The sequence below is a fragment of the Schistocerca piceifrons genome, chromosome 1 (genome assembly GCF_021461385.2).
Source record: "Schistocerca piceifrons isolate TAMUIC-IGC-003096 chromosome 1, iqSchPice1.1, whole genome shotgun sequence".
Classification (NCBI taxonomy): Eukaryota; Metazoa; Arthropoda; class Insecta; order Orthoptera; family Acrididae; genus Schistocerca; species Schistocerca piceifrons.
In genome coordinates this window covers 134924891-134938163 of record NC_060138.1, presented here as the reverse complement: position 1 = coordinate 134938163, position 13273 = coordinate 134924891, and the positions used below count along the sequence as shown (strand labels likewise).

Sequence of the window (13273 nt, the reverse complement as noted above, 5' to 3'; positions counted from 1 at the left end):
TATTTTCTCCGCCGCATCATTTCCTCTAGGAGTGACAGTCCGGCAGTGTGTGCAGCAGAACTTCTATGAGGCCTGGAAAGCAGGAGCTGAGTGACTGGCGGAAGTGAAGCTATGAGGAAGGCTCTTGGGTCGCGCTTAGTTAGCACATGCGCGAGACAGCCAGTTTTCATATTCTGGTCCCCTGTAGAGCACAAACGTTTCATCTGCCAGGAAGTTTCACTATCTAGACCAGGCCTGGCAAACCGTGCCTTACTAATGATTCCCCTCCAGCGAGTGCTTCGCCCTCCACCTCTACCTCCGCGGTGCCGTCACAGTCCCGACAATACCAGTTCCCTGCACGTAAGCGCCAAAAGACAGGCTGAGAAAACGTCGATTTTTATTTATGTACTTGTCCCGAACTCTTGTACTTTCATTATTCAGACATTTCCGTATTTACTTTAGAGTTATTTAACTTGGTCTTGATAAATTCTATTTCAGTTTGCGATGTAGCGAAAACAATCTGCATTGCGCTGAGCAGATTTAGTGTGATAAAATTTTCTTAGTGATCAGGTGAGGGGTGGCGTTGTGCTTTCCCAACTTTTCGATAATCTCGTACCCAGCATCTTCCCGCGAAGAATCACCTGAGAAAATTTCATCGTTGTAATACTAAAAGAAATCCAGCAGTCACGGACTTAACGTGCTTCATTGAAGAATCTCTACTTTCCAGAATGCAGTTTTCCCCTTGCAGTGGAGTGTGCACGGTTACGAAAGTTCATAGCAGATAAAAATTTTGTGCCGGACCGATACTCGGACTGGGGTCTTTGCCTTTCGCAGGCAAATATTCTACAACTGACTTACCCAAGCACGACTGACGATTCATGAACTGTACTGTCACAATTGAATGTTGATGAGGAAAGATTTCACTTTAGGAGTGAAATCTGTGATTTTTTGAGCACGTTTGTGAACCTGTTGTGTAATTAAAAAGTGTAGGCATCTGTTTTATGTTCCGAATAACATGATCAGATCATTTTTATGTTTCAGACTTCTTCTTGGAGATCATTTCGAGCACTTGTAAGACTAGTAATTATTGGATTATTGAACAAAATGATATCCGGCTTAACATGTTCAAAATATTTAAAATTACTGTGAAGCACATTTCTGACTTCATCATTAACGGAATAAAATCTTGGAAAGCTTACTTCCAAGTAATCTTGTCTCATTTCATAGAAACTTGGGAAACAACACAAATTTTTCTTGTTTAATTATAAATCAAGAAACGTGAGTTTACACCAGAATCCATTAGTACCCATAAACGCATGACAGAAATTTTGCCAGTTCTATTGCAGATTCTTTCACCAGTAAACCGTCGCTTTTTTGCGCTTTCTTTCATTTCAAGCGTACGAGATAAGGACCAATTTAAACCCTTTTTTCTACGGAGTAAAGTCAGGCCCCGGCACGCCAGTCGGGAACGACAGGAAGAGAAGGCTGTGAGAAGAGGTCATCCTGACCGACCTTCCTTCCACGACGACAACGCGAGAGCTGTGCCCCTATGGGAAGAGGACATAAAGGCCGCGCCCGAATTATGCGGCCCACTTGGATAGCAGCGTCAATGATAGCCACTTTGATAGCAGCTTAAACTTTAGCGACTTCGTTAGGAAACTGTATGTAGCACAGACTTGTGTCGGTGTATTTTGAAGAAGACTGAATATTTTGTATGTCGCTCTTTGCTTGCGACACGTCTCACGAAGTTAAGTGTTGTACTTGAAACTTCCTGGCAGATTAAAACTGTGTGCCCGACCGAGACTCGAACTCGGGACCTTTGCCTTTCGCGGGCAAGTGCTCTACCAACTGAGCTACCGAAGCACGACTCACGCCCGGTACTCACAGCTTTACTTCTGCCAGTACCTCGTCTCCTACCTTCCAAACTTTACAGAAGCTCTCCTGCGAACCTTGCAGAACTAGCACTCCTGAAAGAAAGGATATTGTGGAGACATGGCTTAGCCACAGCCTGGGGGATGTTTCCAGAATGAGAAACATCCCCCAGGCTGTGGCTAAGCCATGTCTCCACAATATCCTTTCTTTCAGGAGTGCTAGTTCTGCAAGGTTCGCAGGAGAGCTTCTGTAAAGTTTGGAAGGTAGGAGACGAGGTACTGGCAGAAGTAAAGCTGTGAGTACCGGGCGTGAGTCGTGCTTCGGTAGCTCAGTTGGTAGAGCACTTGCCCGCGAAAGGCAAAGGTCCCGAGTTCGAGTCTCGGTCGGGCACACAGTTTTAATCTGCCAGGAAGTTTCATATCAGCGCACACTCCGCTGCAGAGTGAAAATCTCATTCTGGAAACATCCCCCAGGCTGTGGCTAAGCCATGTCTCCACAATATCCTTTCTTTCAGGAGTGCTAGTTCTGCAAGGTTCGCAGGAGAGCTTCTGTAAAGTTTGGAAGGTAGGAGACGAGGTACTGGCAGAAGTAAAGCTGTGAGTACCGGGCGTGAGTCGTGCTTCGGTAGCTCAGTTGGTAGAGCACTTGCCCGCGAAAGGCAAAGGTCCCGAGTTCGAGTCTCGGTCGGGCACACAGTTTTAATCTGCCAGGAAGTTTCATATCAGCGCACACTCCGCTGCAGAGTGAAAATCTCATTCTGAAGTGTTGTACTTGTCTTACTGTGATAAAACTCGTTAACACTATTTATTTGTTTGTTTGTCTAGTGAACCGAGTATGCAGCCTCCCTAGACACAGCTCTTTTCTTTAGGATTTGATGTTTCATACGTTTCGTTTACACCTTTTTTTTTCTATCTTACCGACAAAAGAGCCTCGATCGTCACGAGAGTTAATTCTATGGGTGGCTTCATGGAGGGAAGAGATGTATCAACCAAGGTTAGTAGATTTGTGTTCTGACCCAAGGATGTTTTTTTTACATGCTGAACGGTATTCTTTCAAATCGTTCAAATGGCTCTGAGCACTATGGGACTCAACTGCTGTGGTCTTCAGTCACCTAGAACTTAGAACTACTTAAACCTAACTAACCTAAGGACATCACGCACATCCATGCCCGAGCCAGGATTCGAATCTGCGACCGCAGCAGTCGCATGGTTCCGGACTGCGTGCCTAGAACCGCGAGACCACCGCGGCAGGCGGTATTCTTTCATTTCGGGATTTTTAAGAACCGTAGTACAAAAATGGCCTCAGAATAACCAGAATCAAAACCACGATTATAGACGCAATAGTAGATGACAACTTTAATCAAAGAGCAATATTAAGGAGAGTAAATTTGAACAAAACACCTAGAGCAAACGTGACTAGCGGGACAGTGATGCTCTTCGAAGTTGAAGAGACAGCTGATAAAGAAATGAACAGTAGTTTGCCGGAAGGCTATGACGGCAATGCCCGAGTGGAATTGGTGGGGAACCGTTCAGGGTCGGATGATGTCTCGCGAGCCACGCTTTTCCAGTGCCGAATTCAAGACACTCTGTTCAGAGCAAAATAAAACAAGAGCACTGCAACACAGCGCCGTTGTTATGTCACATTTAATCGTTGGTTATGGGCAGTGAAGAGTTTCTCTGACACACATATTCTTTGACGCCATAGATGGTCTTCGCAGTGGCCACCGCCGCCCCCGGCCTCCTGGGTTCGCCTGCTGTCACAGCGGCAGCCACCGCCCCCGCGGATAACGCCGCCCGCGCTGTTGTCAAGGCCGCCTTCGCAACCCCTACTGTAGGCTATGCCAGCCGGCTGCAGCTTACCTCTCCCCGCCTCTGTAGCCTACATCGCCTCTCCTGCTGTCATCCAGAACCGCTAGTTACAGATGCGTCACCTCAGACGCCGCCTATTTATTTATACATCGTTTCACCAATGTTTTCACACCAGTCCCGTAAATAAAGTAACTTTTCCCTATAAATTATTTTATCATCTTTATTTATTTTAGTACCTAAATCGTCCCCTTTGTATCCACATGTATTTCTGTACGTATAAACTACCAAAATACTTTCTTCTACTAAATAACAGACATTACATGTAACCTTCATACACCATTGTATATGGAGATACTAATTAAACTAAAGAGAATTAAGGGATAATATTAATGACTCGTGCTTTAAATTGTTTTAGCTTGAAACTGTTTAATAGGTACTACTTTGTGTTGACGAGCAGTACTTTAAACTTCTAATGTGTTGAAACCAGGGCAGAGAATGTGTAAGAAATATCGTGCCAGATGACTGAAACTAAATGAGGAAATCGTGTAATGTGCGCCTTTTGGTGGTTTACGCGGACATTAATGTAACACTAAATAAAAGTTGCTCTTAGTAAGTATCGATGTTACAGCAGTGCAAAGAAATCATGAGCACCAGAAAGTAGACAAAGAGAAACTCAGGATACACGTCTTCCAAACACAAATTAGAACACTGAACCATTACCTTTATACTATAGAAAAGGAAACGACAACTGGTACAAAGAACGAGAAAACTTTGAAGTTTATATGTGGGGTCATTATTTCGACTGACGATACATGAAATTTCACACACGGGTGGGCAATATATCGAGCATACATGTTTTAAATAGCCTTCGAGTTGCTAACCAACTCTCTAACGACCTGAAATCGGCGCAACGTCTCTCTGCAGCGAGGACAATGCTTTCTGCTCTGAAGCGATAATTCACATGATCATCAGATTTTCGACAGGTTGAATACACTTTACATTCTTACATACTGTTGGTAAGTAAACATCACATTTCCAGATTCCATTTAGAACACTGTGACATCATAGATGAGATAAATTAAATAACTCTAAAACCCCTCCCGAACAGCCCATGAAGGCACAACGGTACCGACCGGCCACCGTGTCATCCTCGGGCATTGGCGTCACTGGATGCGGATATGGAAGGGCATGTGGTCAGCACACCACTCTCCTGGCCGTATGTCAGTTTCCGAGACCGGAGCCGCTACTTCTCAGTCAAGTAGCTCCTCAGTTTGCCTCACAAGGGCTGAGTGCACCCCGCTTACCAACATCACTCGGCACACCGGATGGTCACCCATCCAAGTACTAGCCCAGCCAGATAGCGCTTAACTTCGGTGATACGACGGGAACCGGTGTTACATCTGCGGCAAGGCCGTTGGCCAGATGAAATAAAGTAATTAATTTTATTCTTAGAACGTCTGTTGTTCTACTTAACCTCAAATATGTCCCAGATAATAAAGATAAAAATCACACTTTTCGCGTTTCTAATGTATTTCGCAAATAGTTAAGAATACTGTGACATCATAGCTGTGGAAATTAATTAATCTTTTGTGCAGTAAACAAAGCGCGGTTCATAAATGGAGCTTTGAAAGCTTTTACCCACTGCAGTCACCTATTGGTAACAGCTGGAACAGCTCATGGTAGTCAGGCCAAACTTGTTTCATTTTTGACAGTAGAACCACCTACTATAGTGTTTATCGTAAGAAAGTTGAACGTGAAAAAGGAGTTGATTTTATTATGCGTTTTCAGGGTTTAGAGAAGAGTATTTGAAATAAAACTCACCTTCAGCAACTACATATTTTTAATTGGTCATTAATATTTTATAAGCAATAATCCTGGCTGATCCTTTCTCTGCTTTTACTGTACGAAGTAAATACATGCACTGTCGATTCAGGACTTGAACTCTGAATATACTTATATGTTCAAAATACACAACACCGAGTCATTAGAGATAAAAGCAGAAATGTGTAGGAAGATTTTCTTATTGTTCCTAGTTCACTACTGTAATCCGTTGTCGAATTTATCTGTATCTGTTAAAATTTCTTTTGTTATGTCGACATAATAATCTATGGACAAGCGCTGCTGTTGGGAGAGAGATATGTTTTATTTACGCTCAAATGACGGCAGAATAAAACCAAGTGGCCCAATTGAATAATTAGGGGAGATGATGTTTCCACAATACTCCTGACTGTTGGTCATTGTGAAAGGCTGAAAGAAAATGTTTTTCTGAATGGATGTTCTTTCAGGTATAATAAGTGAAATAAGAAACTGAAACGCCACACTGTCCCAAAGGAACCTGCAGGGCCATACGTTGTTTGTAATCGCAACAAAATTAAGGACCATAGCACTTAAGTGAAGGGTTTTAGGAGACTGGTGGTTCCTGGTGGGAAATGGATGAGTTGAAGTTAGATATACAACGAAATAGTGACTCTGCTTGCAGGATGGATAGAATCTCTGGTCAGATGAGTACAGGGTTTTAAATAGAATATCAAATGGGGGTATCGCAGGAATAGGCCTAATACTAAATAAAGGAATAAGAACGCAAGTAAGCTACAATCAACAACATAGTGAACGCATTATCACAAGGCCGAACATCTTCCAAGTTTGTGAGCCACATACCTCCACAGATGATTCAATGTATGTATTATGAGATAAAAAGAAATTATGCAGGTAGTAGGGGAAACGAAAATTTAATTGTAATGGGAAATTGGAATACAACAGTAGGACAAGGGAACACAAGTTTGTGAGCCACATACCTCCACAGATGATTCAATGTATGTATTATGAGATAAAAAGAAATTATGCAGGTAGTAGGGGAAAAGAAAATTTAATTGTATTGGAGAGTTGGAATACAACAGTAGGACCGGGAAGAGAAGGAGAAGTAGTAGTAGAATGAGCTAAGGTCAGCGAGCAAAAGAGGAAACCACCTGGTAGATTTTGGCATACTGTGTAATTTATTCATTGATAGCACCTTGTTTAAGAAACATGAAAGATGGCTGTATACATAAAAGAGACCTGGACTGGTAAGGCAGAGATTTAGGAAGTAGGTCCTACATTAAAAGATATCCCAAGGAGCAGATGTGAAATGTGACTGTAATTTATAGGCTGTAAACTGTAGATAAAAACTGATGAAATACCAGAAGGGTAGGAAATTATGTTTTGGGACTTGGATGAGTAGACAGAACGATAGGTTTTTCAGAGTTTCAAAGGGAGTATTAGGAAACGATTAACCGAATTTGGGGAAGCAAGTATAGTGGAAACCGAATGGGTAGCTTTGAAAGGTGAAACATTGAAGGTACCAGAGAATCAAATAGGTAAAAAGACATCGCCTCGCAGATATCCTTGGATATCACACGAGGCACTGAATTAAATTGATAAAGGATATTCGCAAAAAGTGCAAAATGGGAAAGCAGAAAACGCTAAAGGGCAAATACAATTCGGCTGAGGCGAGTGTAGCTACAGGAAAGATAGTTACCACCGATAGCAAAATTAAAGAGATTTTTGGAAAATAAAAGTAATAGCAGTATGAATATCAAGAGTTCAGATGGCAAGCCGGTACTAAACAAAGAAGGGAAAGCTGAAAGGTGGAAAAAGTGTATAGAGGCGCTGTACAAGCGAAATTATCTTGAATGTAATATCACAGAAAAAGAGAGGAACTAGACGCAGATGATATGGGAGGTATGATTGGGAAGAATTTGACAGAGTTATGAAAGACCTAACACGAAACAAAGCCCCTGGAGTATACGACGTTCCCTCATACGTACTAATAAACTCGTCCACCTGTGCATGATGTATGAGACACGCGAAGTACCCCCAGACTTCCGGAAGAATGTATTGACTCCAATTACAAAAAAGCAAATGCCGACTGGTAAGCACATTACGGAACCATCAGTTTCAGAAGTCATGGTTGCAAAATATTGACATGAATTATTTACGTACGAGTGGTGGAGGCCGACCTCAGTTATGATGAGTCTGAGTTCCGGAGAAGTGTAGGAACACCGGAATAGCGATGGCAATGATGACCCAACAGCTTATCTCAGAAAACGGGCAAAGGAAGGGTAAGTCTGCGTCTGTAGCATTTGTAGACTTAGACAAAGCTCTTGACAATGTTGACTGGAATCTACTCTTCGGTTCAAAAATGGTTCCAATGGCTCTGAGCACTATGGGACTAAACAGCTGAGGTCATCAGTCCCCTAGAACTTATTACTACTTAAACCTAACTAACCTAAGGACATCACACACATCCATGTCCGAGGCAGGATTCGAACCTGCGATCGTAGCGGTCGCGCGGCTCCAGACTGAAGCGCCTAGAACCGCTCGGCCACTTAGGCTGGCCTACTCTTCGGAATTCTGAATGTAGCAGCTGTATTATACAGGGAACGAAGCTTATATACAAGTTGTATAGAAACCAGACGTCAATAATAAGAGTCCAACAGCATGAAAGCGAACCAGTGGTTGAGGTTTGCGTAAGGCACGGTTGTAACGAATAACTGGAGTTACTCAATCTGTACACTGAGCAAGCAGTAACGTAATGCAAAGAATAATTTGGACACTGCATTAAAGTTCAGAGATGAGGAAAACAAATGTTTGAGGTTTGCCAGCGATATTTCAATTTTGTTAGATACGGCGGAGGACTAGGAAGAGCAGCTGAATTTTTTGAAAGGAGGCTTAAGATGAACATCAACTGTTGCAAAGGAGAGGCAATGGAATGTGGTCAAACATATCAGGCGATTCTGACGAAATGGGGTAAGAAAATGAAACACTAAAAGTATTAGGTCCTTTTTGCCCTTTGGCCAGCGAAACAACTGATGACGCCCGAAGCAAAGAATATATAAAAACGTAGATGTCAATGTGCAAGAAAAGCATGTGTGAAGAGCGGTAACTGGTCAATACCGAATATGTATTCAAGTGTTAGGAAATCGTTTCGGGAAGTATTACTCTGGAGCGAAGCCTTGTGTAGAAGCGAAACCAGGATGATAATAAGTTCAAACAAAATGAGAACGGATACTTCTGAAATGTGCTACTACAGAAGAAAATCGAAGATCTAATGGGTAGATCACGTAACCAGTGAGAAGATACTGAACTAAATTCGGAAGAAAATAAATTTATGGCACAACTTGTCTAAAAGAAACGGCCTGTTAATTGAGCACATTCTGAGACGTTAAGGAATTGTCATATTGGTACTGATGGGAGTGTGGGGCTGCGAGAGGGAGGTAAAAACAAAAAAACATAGAGGTAGACTCGGAGATAAATGAAGTAAGTAGTTTCAACTGGATGCAGGTTGTTTTAGTTACTAGGAGATGAAAAGGCTTGCACGGGATAGAGTAGCATGGGGAGCGGCACTAAACCAGTCTTTGGACTGAAGATCAAAACAACAACTCAACCTTGGACCTAAAAAGAATTTGAAACCCTATTGACATACATTATGTAAGTATCCTCTGTGGCGTTTAACCCATGTGTACAGTGAAATTTGAACTTTTTCTCATTTGGATTTCGTTGATAAATTTGATTTATAGATTATAAATAATTTCTTATGCTGGTTCTGTACAGTACAGAGAACTGTTGTATTAAAGCCAGTGAATGCACAAAACAGTTCTATAGTTTCAGATCTTTAAAGCTCGTCAGCACTTGAGTGTTTGCTCCCACTGCACGGGCATGAAGTGTCAATACATTCTGAACGCTCGTAAGCTGCTACGTTTGTTTGTGTAGCAGTGGCAGTATAATGTGTGGTTCTTATTTACTTGTCATCAAGGTACGTGTGAGGAGTGTGTCAACTTTGTGGCGAATATTGACGGATTTTTGGCAAACCATTAACATGTTATGATTCGCCATTTTTCTTTATCAGAGGTGATCACAGAAAAGAAAGAAATTTAATACAGCTTCTTGTGCGTGATGAAGTGTGTTAGTGTTGCAAAAACAGTATTGACATTGTTCTGCCGGTGATTTAAGGTCATGGAGAACCAGCAGGTGTCCTATATGGTATGTGCGTGCTGTAGACGTGGGGCATGATATCACCTGCTTCAGGTACTACGTAGGAAAGAATGTTTTAAAAGTAACGTATGATGGAAATATCATATTAAAATAATAGCTTATGCTGGAGCCCTAATACATCCTCATGCTTTGGAGCTGTAACCCAATTCGGTGCTGGAGGATCTTCTCCATTATTTATGTCACCTGATTTGAAGGAACCATTTTAGAGCTCCATTTTCCATGCAGGCTGTAGGTAGAAACAAAATAATTACACACGTTCACTATAAAATTTTTCAGAACAGCTTTATTGCTATTTGTTTCATTAGAAGCACATGTCTCTCGGTCCTATGGATAAAACAAACACTACGAGTAATTGAAAAAGAACCTGCACTTACCATGCGGCTATTAGGTAATATGACACAAACTTTGAGTTTGCAAGATGATGTTTCCAGCAATGATAGCTTCCGTACATTGCACTGTTACAAGGAGAGACGCCCTTCCAAGCATCATTATGTAGTACTTCACTTATGGAATTGTACAAGTATCACGAGATAAGTGACTGCCGCACTAACCGTGGCCGTGAAGACATGAAGGTCGATGTCAGAAAAACCCATAGCAGAAACTCTTAGTCTGTCCATTGGAAGTCGCAGAACATCGACTGCTGGCCCGGGACGCAGGAGCGGCTGCAGCCTCGACAGGAGCAGACCAGCCCTGTCGGCGCGGTCAGCCGCCGAGGAACACACCCAACAGACCACCAGCTGGCGTAACAGGACGTTAGTAAGTGCAAATAACTTCACGAGTATTTCCGCTCTCTTGTCTGTTTCTTGAGCCAGGATTATAAGCCAATAGGCAGAACAAGTCATCTCGACGAAATCTCCCAGGATGGCCAGCAGCAGTGCGGGTCCGAAGTGGAGACCGCAGAGGCGAGCGCAGCGGTGAAGAGCCAACCTGGCGCGCTGCAGCCGCCGCACCTCCGCCCCCACCGCCCCCGCCACCCCCGGCTGTCCTGCGCGCGTCGCCAGGTCCTCCAGTTCTTCCTCGCTGCCCGCCGGCGGCCGGGTACTCCTCAGCAGCTGTCCACAGACGATGCCCATCCTGTGTCGGAGTACCAGCACAACGGCGAAGAACTGAACTCGCCAGAGTGTGATAAATCCTTGAAGGCACAGGGTGATAGTACCTATTGGCCTACGTCTGAAGAAATAGGTTGCTAGTAAGCTAACTCGTATGGCAACCAAAACAAGCACTGTAATGGAAAGAAAAATTGCACTTTGGCGAGTTTTGCGATATATTTCCGTTCTGTAAGTGTGATCTCGCATGGCGAGCAGCGCATCTACCTGTTGAACCAGGTCCTTGATACTGCTAACGTTATCTTGTCCAGTAGACAGAGATCTACATAAGATTGTAGCTGGTTCCAACATCGACAGTAAAACAGATAATACAATTACAAAATGCACTGTCATAGGGGAATGCTCATCTATTATGATTATATGCTTTACTAAATAACTGCAGTAAAAACCAAGGGCAATGACAGAGACAAGCCACATCAAACATATGAAGTAGCATGTGAGTCGCTTTAATGACACTCTAAAGGCACAAGTTGAAGAATTTTTGTAGTCACTGATGATGGGAACCAAACCAAACATTTGAAATGTAAGGTACAATGGTCTCACTGCGCTTTCGAAACTATGATCACTCGATTGAGAAACAGATCTGTATGGACTGATCATAATTGAAAGAGCTCTCCTCGTGTAACCGAGTAGCTCTCACGACTGAGTTACGACCTTGTTGTCAGACAGAGCACAAAATGAGAATTCCAATTTTCTTGATGGGATAACGATCGATACGTAATTTCACGACTACCGGTAATGAATCATTAGCGCTAATGAGTCGTTAACTTAAGAGGGTCGGCAAAGAAATATTACAATCTGTGTCAATTGCGGGCTAGTTGTTTGCAGACCTATATTACAACCATTAATAATTTAAGGACAAGTGTTAAGGTAATACAAATATTTCATATATCATCTCGGAAATAGATTAAGGAGCACATTATAAATTTCTTATCTCATGAATTAATGTAGCACTTAGGATATGGTTTGAACTGACAGCTAGACTGATTCACGAGGAAGAGATATTTACACATGCTATTATCGTTATGCCTGATAAGTTGTCTGGCTATAGATACTTGGTGCTCTCTGCACAAAGCCAGTGCAGATCACTCATGCTGTATAGTTGGAGACAAGAAGCCATTCCAGAGCTCTGCGACCACTATGCACTTACACGCAAAGTTTCTGTGCCTAGATCACATTTTACTTATTAGAATTGAAATTTATACATTTTTCTAGATAGCAGCTAGTATTTCCCCCCTCAGATATTTTGCACACCAGATGGAATATTTCCTGTCTGTCCTGGTTCTCCAACTGACCTTCATAATTCCGAAGGAACGTCGTCTGCTGCTGGGGCTTGTTTCGACTCAGGTCTTTCAGTCTTCACACAAACTCTTCTCGCAGTGTCATTTGTCTCAACTCGTCTTCACTTACTTACATTTCTTTTGCTATAATCTTGTCTTTAAGCCTTGTATGGTCCCTTTAAATATTCCTTCCACCATTCAGCTAGCCTGCATAACGCATTTTATCAATATTTGTCAGAGAATAGCCCATATATCCTTCAAAGACACAGAAAAATACTATGAAAAGCTGCGAAATAAATGCAGTCTGATTCAATATAAAACGACTCCTTACTGTTGCGATTCTCAATCTGCAGCTCTCCACTCTAGTTTGACCTGTGCAGCTCTTGTCATTACTGAAACACTCCTGTAATCACATTAATTGTAAGCCACGTACAGTGTCATACCTTGGTGCACCTCTTCAACTCTTAATTCCCACTTCCAAACTTTACCAAACTGACTACTTCTTCATACCTCGAGACATGTCCAATGAACCAGTCCCTTCCTCTAGTCACGCTGTGCCACACATTTCTTTTCTGCCCATTTCGATTGAATCCCTCGTAATTTGTTTTCTGATCTATCCATCCAATCTTCAGTATTCTTCTTATTACCACTTTTCAAAAGCTTCTATTAGCTTGTTGTAGGAGCAGCATACTCTCCACGTTTTATTTCTGTACAAGTCCAACCACCTAACAAATGCTTTGAAAAAAGATATTCTCTTACATAAATTTACATCAGCTATTAACAAATTGTTTTTCAGACGCACTTTCTCTGTCTATTTACCCTTACTAATTTGGCCATCATTAGTTACTCTGCTGCCCAAGTAGCAAAATTCATCTACTATTTTTTAACAGCTCATTTTCTAAAATAAGTTGCTCAGCATTGCCTGATTTCATTCAACTATATTCCATTCCCCTTGTTTTACTTTTGATTGTGTTCATATCAGCACCTCTTTTCATGACACTATCCATTCCCTTCGACTATACTTCCAAGTCCTGCGTTTACTCTGCAAAAATTGCAACATCACTGCCAAAAATCAAAGTTTTTATTTCTTCCCCGTCAACTTCAGTTTCTTTTTCAACTTTCTCCTCAGTTTTCTTTACTGCTTGGTCATTCTACGTATTGATTGACAACAGGTACAGGATTTAACTCTGCCTCACTC

General features: G+C 42.2%; 1 protein-coding gene across 1 annotated transcript; it reads right to left on the bottom strand.

Annotated features, from left to right (window-relative positions):
* Nucleotides 1–10189: 10189 nt before the first annotated feature.
* On the bottom strand, nucleotides 10190–10762 carry LOC124789811 (gustatory receptor 23a-like). The gene has a single exon (XM_047257332.1). The coding sequence runs from the start codon at nucleotides 10760–10762 to the stop codon at nucleotides 10190–10192; it is 573 nt and encodes a 190-aa protein (XP_047113288.1).
* Nucleotides 10763–13273: the final 2511 nt, after the last annotated feature.

Coding starts and splice junctions, on each gene's coding strand:
- LOC124789811 (XM_047257332.1), bottom strand. CDS start 10,762: ATGGGCATCGTCTGTGGACAGCTGCTGAGGAGTACCCGGCCGCCGGCG.